The sequence below is a fragment of the Crinia signifera genome, chromosome 19, assembly GCF_055691185.1.
Source record: "Crinia signifera chromosome 19, ASM5569118v1, whole genome shotgun sequence".
NCBI lineage: Eukaryota > Metazoa > Chordata > Amphibia > Anura > Myobatrachidae > Crinia > Crinia signifera.
The window spans coordinates 102,204,031-102,220,735 of NC_139226.1; the positions used below are offsets into that span (position 1 = coordinate 102,204,031).

A 16,705-nucleotide genomic window follows, 5' to 3' on the forward strand; every position below is an offset into this window, starting at 1 on the left:
AGAGGGGTCCCCAATCTGCGCTCAATGTATTAAGAGCAGCACCTCTGAAGAGTCCTCTTTTCAGATAGAACCGAATGTACAGATATGAAACAAAGAAATTAGTGTTTCAGAGTGCCCTCTGAAACACTCCTTTCTTTGTTTCATATATATATATATATATATATATATATATATATGGGGGATCCTGTACCGCCACAAGCAGGTGCCGTCCCTAGGTGGGAAATCTGGCCCTGGCTGCCGCGCTGCAAGTTCCCCCACTGCCAGAAGTGTCCCCACGGTCCTCTGCACCAGCGCCACAACTTTTATCAATGTCTTGCCCACATACCACTATTATACAGCCTCCTGCTCTCATTCACTCCCTTACTCCATACCAATGGGAGGAGACGCTCACCCACTGCCAGGAGCTGCATACTGTCCCCCACCCTCCTCCAGTTCTAGGGATGCCCATCGACCATCGATGATTTCAAATCATCGATGGTTTATGGTCGATGTTGAATACTTTTGCCATTGATGTGGGAGGACCAGATGGTTTCCCTACATCGATGGCAAAGGAGAACCGATCAAGTTTCAAATTTTTTTATGGTGCCGGGACACGGAGCATAGCTCCGCCCCCCCACACCCGACAGTCCCGCCACCGAGTTCTGATTGTCCCACGGCCTATTCAGTCAGATACAATGGATGACCATCGATAGCTACAACAATCGATGGTTATCCAAGTAATATTTCACTATTATCGATGGCAGGGTGCAAAATTGCCATCAATTCCAACCATCGATGGTGTCTGCACCAATGCCCATACCTACTCTGCAACAGGCAAAAATCTTTACTACCCCTCATGCCCACACACCTCTATCACTGCCCTGCCTTCTGTTCTCCTGCCCCGTAACTTCTGCCAGTGGGGACCCGCTCACCCTGTGTTGCCCACATTCCCCTATCATGCTTTACCACCCAGCCTCCTGCTCTCATGCACCCTAACTCCCACCCAGTAGGAGGAGACACTGACTCAGGGCCACCATCCTGTACTCCTGTACTGCCACGCTGGACCCTCACTCACTGGCAGAAGCTGCACAGTGTCCCCCACCCACCTCTTTAGTCCCCCTTATGCCCACACACCCCTATCACTACCCAGCCTCCTGTTTTCCTGTGTCGTGACCTCCGCCAGTGGGGAGCCGCTGACTTAAAAACACCCTACTATACTATTGCACACACACACACCTAAACAACACGCACGCACCCCCCACACACACACTCCCACAAATGTCACTGTACCCTCCACACTATAAATGTACATCTTACTCTGTAACCGCTTTTTAATTAAACAAAACAATACACACCCCCTTCCACATCATATGCTCTCTATTTAACACATTTCACCTATGACTCAAGTTGCAATACAGGCATCTTACATACAATTCTAACCATATTTCACACAATACAAACGTTCACAAATTAAGGGGGCGCAGCCCCTTACGCTGGTGTAAAGAGCGCCCGTAGGGCGCGATGAATCACCTAGTATATATATATATATATAATTGATTGGCTTTGTGCTTATATTACAGACCATGCACATAGCTGTACCACATGGTATGTGAGTGTTCTGCTAACTCTTCCATCAAGGCATGCTAATAGTCTAGGCTAGTGGCGTAACAATGGGTTCATCGACCCCACGGTGGCTTGGGGGAGCAGCGACGACGGAGTCTACAGAGAGCGCTGGGTCCGACAGGCAGTCGCGGGAGGCGTACAAAATGCACTCCCTGCGCCACTTACTCTGCATCTCCAGCAACGTGGCCCCGTCGTGATGTCCCATCACATCCCGCCCTGTGATATGAGGCCACCCAGGGGGAACAACTGGCAATGCATTGCACCAGGGCCTGCAGCAATGGAAAGGCCCATGGGCTGTGGGGAGTTGCTGCTGTAGCCACACTCCGCCATGCGGACAGCTCCAAGGAGTAGGATGGGGCTACGGAGGGCAGCAGGAGGAAGCGGGGCAGCCAGAAGCAGTCTGATAGAAAGCAGGCGCCCCTGCTACTCCAAGGAGAGCAAGCAGCACCAGAGGAACGCTATCTAGATGAGATGTTGCTATGGGTAACCAATCAGATATTATCTTCTAGGCGGTGCTAAATAAATAAGAAGTAGATTATTATTGGTTGCCCATAGCAACATCCCATGTGAAATAGAACTCCTAATTTAATAAATTCCCCTCCACTATAAGTCCACTACTGGGGGTAATTCAGACCTGCTTGCTAGGCTGTGTATATTTTCTGCCTAACAAGCAAGTAAACGCCGCCCCGCCGGAACGCACGCTCCCCCCCACCGACTGATTTCCCGCAACACGATGTAAGTGGATGTGTACACTCACCATCCAATGATATTTCCTTCCTTCGCAGATAACAGTAAGCCTAGACTTGCTTTTGTCCTGCACGGTGATGGCCACAATGGGACACCTGCGCCAAACAAGCAGGGCCACACCTGCGTGCACAGCTTTTGCATGGGCACACGCACTGTTTTTGTGGGCACACCGATAAAACGCTGGGTGGACCCAGAGACCACCCCCTGTCTGCCAATCATTTAGCGAACGCCCCAGTGAGTTTAGAACTCGACCAAGGCGTTTGATCCAGGAGTTTGTGCATGCGCAGACCCCACCATCGGGGACCAATAATAACTGGGACCTGTGCAAACAGGTCTGAATTACCCCCTCTGTTCCCACCTGCTCGTCTATCTTTCCCTGCCATTAGGACAAAAGAGCAGACAAACAACAACATACTGTATATTGGAATGTGGGCACCACCTACAGAAACCTATTCCTCAGGACCGTCCTGCTGGGCAGGTTTAGGGTTCCAGCTGCTGGTTTCCTCATTGTCAGTGCAAATTCCTGATAAGTTGTATAGTGTTGTATAGTTTTATATAGTGTTGTATAGTGGTGTATAGTGTTCTATAGTGTTGTATAGCTGGGGTATAACTAGATATTCGTAGGCCCCATAGGAAAGTTTTTAAGGGCCCCAGTTTACCAACTGATGGTGATGAATGTATGTAAAACATATTACTTAGGCAGTAAAGATGGGCCCCCTTCAGCTCTGGGCCCCATAGCAGCTGCACCCCTTGCACCTATGGTAGTTACGCCCTTGTTGTATAGTGTTCTATAGTGCTGTTGTATAGTGTTGTATAGTGTTACAGTATATAGTGTTGTTGTATAGTGTTCTATAGTGTACTTAGATAGTGTCATTTGATAGTGTTCTATAGTGTTGTTGTATAGTATGTTCTACAGTTTTGTTGTATAGTGTTCTATAATGTTGCTGTATAGAGTTTTATAATGTTGTATAGTGTTCTATAATGTTGTTGTATAGTGTTCTATAATGTTGTTGTATAGTGTTCTATAATGTTCTATAATGTTGTTGTATAGTGTTCTATAATGTTGTATAGTGTTCTATAATGTTCTATAATGTTGTTGTATAGGGGGAAATTTACCAAAATGGATTCGTAAAAAATAGGTGTATTCGTAGGCAGAAATACACCTATTTTTTACACATTTGTATTTTCGGGATTTACAATCCCGAAAATACAACAATTCGTATTTCTAAAGATGGAACATTCGTATTTGTATTTACAAATACGAATGTCTACACCAGGGGTCCTCAAACTTTTTAAATCGGGGGCCAGTTCACTGTACCTCAGACCATTGGAGGGCCGGACAATAGTAAAAACAAAAACTAGGTGGGAGAGAGGTAGAGACCACGGGGGCAACAGTGGTCAGTGGTGGGAGAGAGGTATAGACCACAGGAGTGACCATTTATGAGAGAGGTAGAGACCACAGGGGGTGAGGGGTTGTGGGGGGGCGACAGCAGCTGTTGGGTCACGGGTGGGAGAGAAGTAGAGACCACAGGGGGTGACAGTGATGGGAGATTGGGAAGTTTGGGTGCAACAAGTAGTTAAAATATACAATATATACAGTGCATGAGTGTGTGTGTGTGTGTGTGTGTGTGTGTGTGTGTGTGTGTGTGTGTGTGTGTGTGTGTGTGTGTTTGAGAGAGAGAGAGAAAATATAAAATATAAATACACACACTAGCTCTGTAAAAATTAAACACACACACACACACTTGTAGCTTACTGTATAAAAGTCAGCTGTGAAAGGGTTAAAGCTGTTTTCAGTCACTCTTGGCTGGTGCAGCAGCAGCATGTAGAATGCAGAGGGGGAGGGCTAGTAACTGGAGTGTAAGGGGGAAGAGTTCCGTGCTTAATAGCAGGAACATAAAGCAGCAGGGAGACTGCTGAAACTTCTACTGCCAGCCTGTGCGGACGACGCCGGGACGGACATGGGAGGAGGCGTTATTGGGAGGGACAGAGGTTGAAGGTCAGGTCATGCTTCCGGAGCTGCCTGTCATAGACACAGTAAACACTGACAGTGCAGCAGCCGGGCCGGCAGTAAAAGCAGGACAGCAGAGAGATGCAAAGTGGGCAGTGCGCCTCTCCTGGCCAGCGCCTCCCTGCTTTGCATCCACTGCTTTAGTGGGTAGCGCCGGCCCTGGGGCTCAGCAGAGAGAGTAAGCAGGATAACCTCCCCCCTCTCGCCCGATGACGACCCCCCCCCCCAGCGAACCGGACCTTGTCTGCAGTAGTAAGCAGGCAGGGCAGTGGCAGCGCTGTGATGTGGTAACATAGCTGCCTGGGGAGGAGGGAAGGAACATGCTGGTTCCGACACATGAAGAGAGAGGGGAGAGGGTGGAAGGGCAACTCCGGCTCTGACAGTCAGGAGGGGGACAAGGGGGGTCAAGCACCCCCAACATACCCCCAACCAGTCACGGCCTCTACTTACCCAAAGTAATATGCACTGCTCCGCTCCACTGCTCCCTCGCTGCTTGCTTCGCGTCGGCTCCTCTCCAGATTCTCCTCAGCCACAGCGTGTGACGTGTTGACGTCACACGCATAGGAGAAGCTGAAGCAGGGAGACGGGTCGGACCAGCAGACACTGCTGCTTCCACCCGATGTCACAGGCCACGCCCCCGCCCGTCCGTCCATTCGCCAGCCAGCCTGCCCGTCCATCCTCCCGGTCCCGGCTAGTGAGGCAAGTCAGATTGATTGCCTGGGCAGCGGCAAGCAGGCGGGCCACATGAAAGTCCTCTGCGGGCCGCATCTGGCCCGCGGGCCGTAGTTTGAGGACCCCTGGTCTACACCATCGATAGAATACGACAGAAATCACCATTCAAAAGAATGGTGGTTCCTGATGTACTAAGCAGCCGTATGGATAATACGGCTGCTAAGTGGTGTAAAACACCCACGCAAATACGACAGGAAAATACACCTTGATTGTCCTGTCGTATTTGCTTTAAGAGATCCGTGCAGGCTTTAGTGTTAAAAAATAGAAAAATATATAAGTATTAAAAAAAAAATCGGCGTGCGGTCCCCCCCACAGCTGTAACCAGCACCAGGCTGAAGGAGCCGGGGCCAGTAATTAAAAATCAGGGAACCCGACAAATAGGGGTTCCCCGATTTTTAACAACCAGCCCCAGGCTCCAGGTCCGGGGCTGGTTCCCAAAATACGGGGGACAAAATGACTAGGGGTCCCCCGTATTTTAAGAACCAGCCCCAGGCCAAACCAGCCAGCAGGGTAATGTCACAGCCGGGGGACACTTATGATATAAGGCCAAAACATTAACCCTACCGACCAGTCAGCCTGGCCAGGGGCCCTGGGGGAGAGGGGACCCCCCCAATGAAGGGGTCCCCCCCTCCAGGACTTACCTGACCAGGCTGAAGCCTGGTGCTGTCCTCGATGCCCCTGGGCGGTGGGCATCGAGCTGATTCTGGTGTAAAAAATAGAATAATCTATTGTCTAATACTGGGGCACTATGAGTCCCAGCAAGCCTCCCCCGCAAGCTGGGACTTGGAGAACCACAAGTCCCAGCCTGCGGGGCATTAAAGGGCCCGCTGGGTCTTGTAGTGCCACAGTATTAAAAATAGTACAATAAAACACACTGACACACATTTAAAATAAACCTTTAATACATACAAAGCCCACACATACTAATACTTACCTATCTTCTTTCCGTAGGTAGCCCTGGTCCTGATGTCTTGCAGTCCTGTGTCGGCGTTCTTCTTCATGTCGATGTCCTTCTTCAAGTTGACGTCGCTGTCGGCGATGGCGTCCGGAGTCCGGAGTCCGACAAAATCCATGGTGGAAGCTGTGGAAGGAAACCATACTCACCTGTCCCGTGGCGACGTAGTCCAGGTAAGGGGTCTTTGCAAAAAAAAAAACGAGAACGCGAAACCAGCCGCACAGCAGGGAGCCGCACAGTGTTTGTGTACATCGTGCGGCTCCGCCTCCCGAATGCCGCTATTGGCCGCCTTGCGGCCTAGCGGCCAATCAGGAGCCTGTTGCGTGGCCACACCCCCTTTTCCGGAGCGCGCCTTCGGCGCGCGCACAACTACGTCCTTCACTTTTGTCGCCATGGTGGGCCTGCGTACTTTAAATTCCAGGGCCTATTTTTAATCCCATTCCCACCCTCTCTCTGCCACTCTCTTAGCATGTACACTGGCACCACTAACACCGCCCCTCCCCCACCTAAACCCTCTTTTATCATGGTGCCCCCCCTGTCATTTTATCCTGGATCTGCCCCCGGCGGCCAATAGCGGCATTCGGGAGGCGGAGCCGCACGATGTACACAGAGTACCGTGCGGCTCATCTGTCCAGTCTGGTTTCGCGTGTCGGTTTGTTTTTTTGCAAAGACCCTTACCTGGACTACGTCGCCCTGGGACAGGTGAGTATGGTTTCCTTCCACAGCTTCCTCCATGGATTTCGTCGGACTCCGGACGCCGACGCCATCGCCGACAGCGACGTCGACATGGAGCAGAACGCCGACACAGGACGGCAGGACATCAGGACCAGGGCTACCTACGGGAAGAAGATAGGTAAGTATTAGTATGTAAGGGCTTTGTATGTATTAAAGTTTTATTTTAAATGTGTGTCAGTGTGTTTTATTTTACTATTTTTAATACTGTGGAACTAGAAGACCCAGCGGGCCCTTTAATGCCCCGCAGGCTGGGACTTGTGGTTCTCCAAGTCCCAGCTTGCGGGGGAGGCTTGCTGGGACTCATAGTGCCCCAGTATTAGACAATAGATTATTCTTTTTTTACACCATTCCATCAGCCCGATGCCCACCGCCCAGGGGCATCGTGGACAGCACCAGGCTTCAGCCTGGTCAGGTAAGTCCTGGAGGGGGGGGGACCCCTTCATTGGGGGGGTCCCCACTCCCCCAGGGCCCCTGGCCAGGCTGACTGGTCAGTAGGGTGATGTTTTGGCCACGGGACCTTATATAATAAGTGTCCCCCGGCTGTGACATTACCCTGCTGGCTGGTTTGGCCTGGGGCTGGTTCTTAAAATACGGGGGACCCCTAGTCATTTTGTCCCCCGTATTTTGGGAACCAGCCCCGGACCTGGAGCCTGGGGCTGGTTGTTAAAAATCAGGGAACCCCTATTTGTCGGGTTCCCTGATTTTTAATTACCGGCCCCGGCTCCTTCAGCCTGGTGCTGGTTACAGCTGTGGGGGGGACCCCACGCTGTTTTTTTTTTATTTAATTTTTTTGTTTTTTTTACACCTTGCAGCCTGCACGGATCTGACTGATCCGTGCAGACTGCCTGTACGAATTCGTATTAGCGGCCGTATATATGGCCAGCTAATACGAATTCCTACGACATTGGAGGGTTACAAAGCAGTCGTATATGACTGCTTTGTACATTCCCCTCCGGAACATGACTTTGCATACGACTGAAACAGTCGTATGCAGTCGTATGCAGTCGTATGCAGTCGTAGGGGAAATGCCAATACGAAAAACTAGGTTTTTCATATTGGTAAATTTCCCCCATAGTGTCTATAGCAGTGGTTCCCAAACTGTGTGCTGTAGCTCCCTGGGGTGCCGTGGGACACATGCAGGGGTGCCACAGGTTGGTGGTCCAGGACATTTCAAATTATTTATGTTCAATTATTTATGGACAAAACCAGCGCTGCCAATCATAAAATATGTGTACAAACAGAAGCAAATCCTGCCTTTTAACACAAAACTGAACCGAAAAATCACATATAAACACAATCTACTGAATTTTATATTTATTTTTCTACACCTAGGGGTGCCGTGTAAAAATTCTGATACTCTAGGGTGCCATGATTCAAAAAAGATTGGGAACCCCTGATCTATGGTGTTCTTGTATAGTATTCTATAGTGTTCTATATATGTTGTTGTGTATTTTACCCACATGCTCATTGCTAGGTTTTGTTTTTGTTGTTTTTTTTTTAAAAATCATGTCAAAACATTCACATGCGCCCAGACCACCCACTTGCCCAATGTCGGTATAGTCTGCTCTAGGTAAGGTTAAGTCACACCTTGTTTTTCTGGATAGACTGCTATTGTGACCCTGCTGGTTCCTGACTACCCACCTGCTTTATCTCTGACCCATGGCTTTCTGTCCCTCCCCCTCTGCTGGATCATTTGTGTACATACCTCCCAACATACCTCCTGGAGAGGGACATATTGCTCTGTTTCTGGACTTCCCTCTTAATTTAGGATTCCCATCACCTGTTTTAAACAGTTAAAGCGCTCAGAAAAGTGTTTAGACACAAGTGATGGTAATCCTAAATCTGAAGCGGCTGCCACTTGTCATGACATAGACGATTAAATGCCATTAACGTTGTTTGCCAAGGCCGATGCCCAGTGTCAAAGCAGAGGGCAGGTAAAATCGAAGCCAAAGTTCAGTTGTAAGGGTCCGGGGACCACCTAGCCTGCCCTACCTCCGTTGCCTCGAGCTGGGGTTGGCGGACGTGTGCGGAACTAGGCTTCGCCCATAATAGCCACGTCCGAAGGAGCCAGTTAGTCCGGCTCCAACCCCGATGCCACCTGGTCTTTGAGAGAGACAACACGCCCACCAAGGCCAGAGGAGAGCAAGGGGACAGCTACCTAAAGCCCACACAAGGCCAGGGGCCCCGGACTCCCAAGGGGGAACTACACCAGGAGATGACTGAGGGTTATCGCAACAATGCGTGACGGTGGTATACAGAAACAAATGGCAACAATGCTCAGAAGGTGATATAATATACAACAATGGTAACAATGCTCAGAAGATGGTATAACAAAAAGACAATGGCAACAATGCTCAGAAGATGGTATAAAATAAGACAATGGCAACAATGCTCAGAAGATGGTATAATGTATAAACAATGCTCAGAAGATGAAATAATCTGAGACAGATTAGGAAAGAGGTATTTGCAGGGTGACCCCTGACTTATCTGGGAGATGACTGGACCACAGATAAGGACCTCCAAGCTTCCAAGGATCGTGGACTCCAAAAGCAGAGGGTGCCCACGAATGTCAGGAGCAACTGCAGCAAGGAACCAGCAAGACAGGGTGACTCTGAAGCAGATTCCGGGACCAGGAACACGGCAATGCTGAGACTAGCAAGACGCTATAACCGGCGCCTGACTGTCAGGCAAGCCGGCTTTTATTCAAAAGTGCCGCCCCCTGTGACGCTGCAACGTCAGGTGTGCACTGTGAATAAACTTCCCCCTGCTGTGGCACTTGCGGCAGAAGTTCGGGACGTTGCCTAGCAACACAGCACTGGAAGAAAATGGCCGCCGTCCCTGCAATACAGATGAAGCGGACGGAACCAGGAGGCGGCGGCGGGACCCGACCTAACAGTACCCCCCCCCCCCCCTCCTTGAGGAGGGGTCAAGAGACCCCCAAGCCTGGGTTTATCAGGGAAGTGTTTGTAAAACTTAATCTTTAAGGATGGAGCATAAAGCCTACTATCCGGAATCCAGGATCTTTCCTCCGGACCATAACCCTTCCAATGTACCAAGAATCTGAGTTAATTGCGGAAAAACTTGGAGTCCAGAATCTTCTCAACGACAAACTCCTTGTGGCCTTGGACAAGAACCGGTGCAGGTCGCCGGTACCTGGGTCGGAATGCGGGCTTGAGTAAAGAACAGTGAAAAGTATTGTGAACCTTCATGGTTCGTGGAAGCTGGAGTCTAAAAGCCACCGGGTTGACCTGACCAATGATCCTGAATGGACCAATAAAGCGGGGTCCGAGCTTCTGTGATGCCTGACGGAGCTTAATGTTCCTAGTCGAGAGCCATACCCAGTCGCCTGCCTTAAAAGAACAAGGTCTCCTGTGACGGTCGAAGAAGCGCTTGGCAGCAGAGGAAGCCACAAGCACTGCCTTGCGGACTCTGCTCCACACGTTTCTCTTCTGTGGTAGCAGGAACTATTCCCAGAAGGTCCAGAATCAAAAGAGTTAGCTCGGGGGTGCTGACCAAGATTACAAAAAAACGGAGACATCTTGGTAGCAGTATGCCATGCATTGTTATAGGCAAATTCTGCCAAGGGTAAATTCTCGAGCCAATTATTTTGGCACTTAGAGGCGTAACATCTTAAAAACTGCTCCAGAGTCTGGTTGACTCTCTCTGTCTGCCCATTAATCTGAGGATGATACCCGGATGATGGGCTCAGGTTGATCCCCAGAGCAGAACAGAGTGATCTCCAGAACCTGGCAACAAATTGAACGCCTCTATCCGAGACAATATCCGAAGGGAGACCGTGAAGACGAAAAACATGAAGCAAGAACAAGGAAGCTAACCTTTGAGCAGATGGAAGACCGATCAGGGGAATAAAATGAGCCATCTTGCTGAAACAGTGCACCACCACCCAAATGGTATCATGACCTGAAGCAAGGGGTATATCTACAACAAAATCCATGGAAATATGGGTCCATGGTCTGGATGGTACTTTTAAAGGAAGAAGCTGACCCGTGGGAGGCGTGCGGAGGGACTTGTTTCTGGCACAAACCTCACAGAACTTAACCAGGATATCCACATCTTTGTTCATAGATGGCCCCCAGACGGAGCGGGACATTAATTCCAATGTCTTGGACATTCCCGGATGACCTGCCGACTTAAGAGCATGAAATTCAGAAAAAATTTTCTCCCGGAGTCTGGAAGGTATGAACAACCTTCCGGACGGCGTGTGCTCGGGTGCTTCTGACTGAGCCAACAAGACTTTGTCCAGGAGGGTCTGAGTGAGTCCCACGCAGATCCGGGAAGCAGGAATAATGGGCTCATGAATGGCATCTCTTTCCTGAAGACCAAGAAAACTTCTGGATAGGGCATCAGCCTTGGTGTTTTTAGCCCCTGGCCTGAAGGTTATGAGGAAATTAAAACGTGCGAAGAATAACGCCCACCTGGCTTGGCGGGCATTTAGCCTCTTAGCATCCTGCAGATAAGAGAGGTTTTTGTGATCTGTAAAGATGGTAACCTGAAAATTGGCTCTCTCTAACCAGTGCCTCCATTCCTCTAGAGCACACTTAATGGCGAGGAGTTCCCTGTTTCCCACATCGTAATTACTATCTGCGGCCGAAAATTTCCGAGAGTGGAAGGCACAAGGGTGAAGACGACCATCCTTGGGGTCGACCTGGGAAAGTACGGCCCCTATCCCAATCTCAGAAGCATCAACCTCTAAAATAAAAGGAAGGCCAGGATTGGGGTGGTGTAAAATGTGGGCAGAGACGAACGCTCTCTTGAGTTTGGAAAAAGAATTATGAGCCCCCAAAGACCACATAGCAGGATTCGCCCCTTTCTTAGTGAGGGCAACAATGGGAGCGACAATATCAGAAAATGCAGATAAACCTGCGATAGTAATTAGCGAATCCTAAAAACCTCTGGACTGCTTTCAGTGTCGTGGGTTGAACCCAATCAAGGATTGCCTGAAGCTTGGCTGGATCCATACAAAACCCCTCCGGGGAAATAACATAACCAAGGAAGGAGATACTGCTAACCTCGAACTCGCACTTCTCGAGCTTTGCATAAAGACAGTTTTCCCTCAATTTTTGTATCACCGCTTTGACATGAACCCTATGTTGTTCAAGAGTGGAGGAGAAGATCAGAATATCATCGAGGTAGACAACCACAAAAATACCTAAAAACTCGCGAAGAACATAATTAATGAAGTCTTGAAAGACCGCAGGGGCATTGGCTAACCCAAAGGGCATGACGAGATATTCATAGTGCCCTGTGTGGGTATTAAAAGCGGTCTTCCATTCATCTCCTGTTATTTATTCAATGTTATGCCAAGCTTTGTCTCCCTGTATTGTTCCTTTGTACGGCGCTGCGAAACACTTGTGGCACCTTATAAATAAAATTATAATAATAATTATAATAATCTCCTGCCTTGATTCGTATTAAATTATAAGCTCCCCGGAGATCAATCTTGGAGAATATAGTGGCAGATCGAAGCTGGTCGAATAAGACAGAGATTAACGGGGGTACGAGTTCTTTACAGAAATAAGGTTAAGCTGTCTATAATCAATACATGGGTGTAGGGTCCCGTCTTTCTTGGCAACAAAGAAAAACCCACCCCAACGGGTTTTCCTCTATGTATTCCTCCATAGCTTTAGCCTCGGGTAACGAAAGAGAGTACAGGCGACCCTTGGGAAGAATAGCTTGGGGCAACAAAGTTATGGCACAATCATAAGGCCTATGAGGCGGTAATGTATCTGCCTCTTTTTTAGAAAAGACATCTGAGAAAGAAGCGTAATGGTGAGGGAGCAATGTATTACCCAGGGTAGAGACCCGGACAGGAAGATGTGACAAAAAGTAGTACAAGACTCTCCCCACTGCAATAATTCTCCAGTCCGCCAGTCGAAATGAGGGTTATGCAGTCTTAACCAGGGCAGACCGAGAACCACCGGAGCCAAGGGGCTATGTATTTCCAAAAATTCTAGTTTCTCAGAGTGCATAGAGCCTATGTTTAGGTTCAGAGGTACCGTGCGATGGGAGATTATTCCTTTCAGAAGAAGACTACCATCTAACCCAAAAACAGAAATCTTAGATGGCAGTGGCACTAGTGGAATTTCTAGCTCGTGGACCAACCGGGAATCAATAAAATTTCCGGCTGCTCCACTATCCACGAACGCTTGGGACTCCCAGCCTTGTACCCCAAGACCTAAACATATAAGCAACAAAAGTGAGTTATTGGGAGATAAACTTGATTGGCCTGAGAGGATTCCTCCCCTAACCTCTAGGCCTTGGCGTTTCCCGGACGCTCTGGGCATGTACCTACAAGATGTCCCTTGCCCCCACAGTACAGACATAACCCTAAAGACCGTCGGCGTGCTTTTTCCTGATTGGATAACCGAGAGGCCCCAATCTGCATGGGTTCATCGTCATCAACCATTAACTCCTTCCCAGATTTGGAAGGAGGACAGGAAGGCAACTCCCGCTCGGAGCGTCTCTCCCGTATGCGCCTGTCAATGCGGATGACCAACTGCATTAAGTCATCCAGGGAGGCGGAGGCTGGATATTGAACTAGGAAGTCCTTGACCTGATCTGCAAGGATCATTCCATGTAGTATCACCAGCATAACTGCGAAATTCAGAGCAGTAAGCCTCCGCCGTGCGGCGAACCTGCTTCAAAGCTCTGATGTGAGCCTCTGCAGAAGCCGCTTTGTCTGGGTCGTCATACAGAACCCCCATGGCTGTGAAAAAGGCTTCCACGGTCCTGAGTTCAGGACTATCTGCCCCCAATCCAAAGGCTCAGGTCTGTGGATCCCCTTGGAGTAGCGAGACCACCAGACCCACCCTTTGGGTCTCAGAGCCGGAAGACAAGGGACGGAGCCGAAAATAAAGCTTACAGCTTTCCCTAAAATTAAAAAAATGTTTCCGATCGCCGGAAAAACCATCGGGAAAATTCATCTTAGGCTCCTTAAGTGCTGGTGACAGAGTGGGGGGTACCCTCCTAACCTCCTCCTGAGTCTCAACCCGTAGGGACAACTCCACCATTTGCTGGGTAAGGTCAGAGAGTACCTGAGCGGCGTTTCCTGAGGCGGTGTCCATAACCCAAGTACCTGAAGGCCAGGGGACAAACAAGAATGAGCCTGACTGGACTCAAATGACCCCAATTCCTTTGTATCTTTTTGGCCAGTTATAATGTAAGGGTCCGGGGACCACCTAGCCTGCCCTACCTCCGTTGCCTCAAGCTGGGGTTGGCGGACGTGTGCGGAACTAGGCTTCGCCAATAATAGCCGCGTCCGAAGGAGCCAGTTAGTCCGGCTCCAACCCCGATGCCACCTGGCCTTTGAGAGAGACAACAGGCCCACCAAGGCCAGAGGAGAACAAGGGGACAGCTACCTAAAGCCCACACAAGGCCAGGGGCCCCGGACTCCCAAGGGGGAACTACACCAGGAGATGACTGAGGGTTATCGCAACAATGCGTGACGGTGGTATACAGAAACAAATGGCAACAATGCTCAGAAGGTGATATCATATACAACAATGGCAACAGTGCTCAGAAGATGGTATAACAAAAAGACAATGGCAACAATGCTCAGAAGATGGTATAAAATAAGACAATGGCAACAATGCTCAGAAGATGGTATAATATATAAACAATGCTCAGAAGATGATATAATCTGAGACAGATTAGGAAAGAGGTATTTGCAGGGTGACCCCTGACTTATCTAGGAGATGACTGGACCACAGATAAGGACCTCCAAGCTTCCAAGGATCGTGGACTCTAAAAGCAGAGGGTGCCCACGAATGTCAGGAGCAACTGCAGCAAAGAACCAGCAAGACAGGGTGACTCTGAAGCAGATTCCGGGACCAGGAACACGGCAATGCTGAGACTAGCAAGAAGCTATAACCGGCGCCTGACTGTCAGGCAAGCCGGCTTTTATTCAAAAGTGCCGCCCCCTGTGACGCTGCGACATCAGGTGCGCTGTGAATAAACTTCCCCCTGCTGTGGCGCTTGTGGCGGAAGTTCGGGATGTTGCCTAGCAACGTGCCCGATGCTTCCGTGCACACAGCGCCGGAAGAAGATGGCCGCCGTCCCTACAATACAGATGCAGTGGGCGGAACCAGGAGGCGGCGGTGGGACCCGCGGCGCCAAACATCAGTAAAAGGACTCTAAAAAATAAATGTAAATCATTGGAGGAGAAACGTAAATTTGCCAATGTGCCATTTACGACATGGAGTGGCAAGGAACGGCTAAGGCCATGGCCTACATGAATGACTAGTCGTTCAGCTTCATATGACGATCAAAGAGTCCTCCCCCCACCCTATAGAAAATTTAAGAGAGGTAAGCTGTCGTTGAATAACACATCAAACAACTCTGCCTTCTACAGACATTTTTTTTTGCCTAGACATTTTTACTGGTCATACTTCTAACACATTACTGTTTTAGAACACATTTAAGCAGAAATCATGTAGTGCTTCACAAAAAAATAAACTTGAGAATTATGATGCATATCATTCAGTATTATAAAGACGACAAATGAAATGTACAGACTACGCTGAACAGAACTGTCAAAAGGAAGCTTGTAGACAAAGGGTAAGCAAAAAGCTTATAGACTAGATTTAGAATAGATCCTTCATATGCAGATTCACTGGCACACCCCATATACTAAAGGGGATATAATAAGGAAGGGGGGGTTATGTCTGGCCAGTAGGTTCCACTCCTTTGCAGCTCCTCTTTGTGGCTTCTCTTTTCCACTCGGGTAAGAGACCCTTGGCCATTGACAATGTATTTGTGTATTGCTTTCTCTTGCCTAACTTGCTGTAAAACAGAAAGTTACTGAAGTTCTTTTGGAAGCTCCGAGCAGATCTCAGTGCTGCCCAAATCATCCGTTGCTCATTAGCTATACGTATTTAACACCTATCAACCAATAATGTAATATCAGCTAACATGGCATCCAACAGTGCTAGACGCAGAGCCAATTCTTTCAGCAAATGTGTAGACATTGGACGATCAAGCCATATATTGCGGTTATCTTTTATTAAAGTTTGCTTGTAAGTCAGGTATGAAACTTGTGAAGATGGCATGTTGAGATGTCAAGTGAAACATTCCTTAAGTGAACACATACGATTAGGAAGGAAACCCCCGGTTTCCATGAAGAACAGGTATACATTTCCTACCTGTGTATCAATGACATTGCTTAGAACGGGATGCAGTTAAAATCCCGGCGGTCGGGATCCCGGCGTTCAGAATCCCGACGCCGGGATCCCGGCATTCAGAATCCCGACGCCGGAATCCCGACCGCCGAAATACAGACACATTCTCCCTCCTGGGGTGTCCACAACACCCCTGGAGGGAGAATAAATTAGCATGCCGAGAGTAGCGAGGCACCGGGCCCGCTGCGTGGCGAGCGCAGCGAGCCCGCAAGGGGGGGCGATCCACGTCCCCCCCTTGTCGGCATTTCGGCTGTCGGGATTCCGGCGTCGGGATTCTGAACGCCGGGATCCCGACCGCCGGGATTCAATACTGAATCCCTTAGAACCACCCCATATTGGTGGAACAAGACATCGCCCAGCCAGCGACAGTCATGGACAACCTTTAGAATGCTTTTGTGTTCAAGCTCCATTTGTAGCCAGTTTCTGAAGACTCCAGGCCCCAAGAGAAGGCCATCAAAAAGATAAACGCATCTTTTCGTAGCCACCTGCAGCCAGCACAACTTTCCATGGCGACACCAGTTCAGTCCCACTGCACCTAAGCTCAGGACTTTCTGGCTCTGTAGATGTTGAATTGCAGGACCAAGCATAGGCTGAACCTGGTTTGTCACAACATAGTCTGCATCTTCATCCTCAACTGCCCGTTTAATGGCCTGTAGGAAACTGTCATGCATCCCATGCAGTGCAGGTAGATCAGACTCTCTCATTTCCCCGGCAGGTTTCATAAAG

The 16,705-nt window shown here is 49.2% G+C and overlaps 1 protein-coding gene across 2 annotated transcripts in view; it reads right to left on the reverse strand.

Annotated features, from left to right (window-relative positions):
• The window catches only part of UPK2 (uroplakin 2), a 49,633-nt gene that overhangs the window by 14,481 nt on the left and 18,447 nt on the right, over nt 1-16,705 (reverse strand). The window contains exon 1 of one of the 2 annotated variants that reach the window (XM_083163038.1): nt 4,811-5,179. The exons of the other annotated variant lie outside the window; for it this stretch is intronic. Coding sequence (XP_083019164.1) covers nt 4,811-4,922 — 112 coding nt within the window. The 5' untranslated portion in view covers nt 4,923-5,179. Of the gene's footprint in view, nt 1-4,810; nt 5,180-16,705 lie in introns of those variants that run through there. 2 annotated transcript variants of the gene reach the window in all.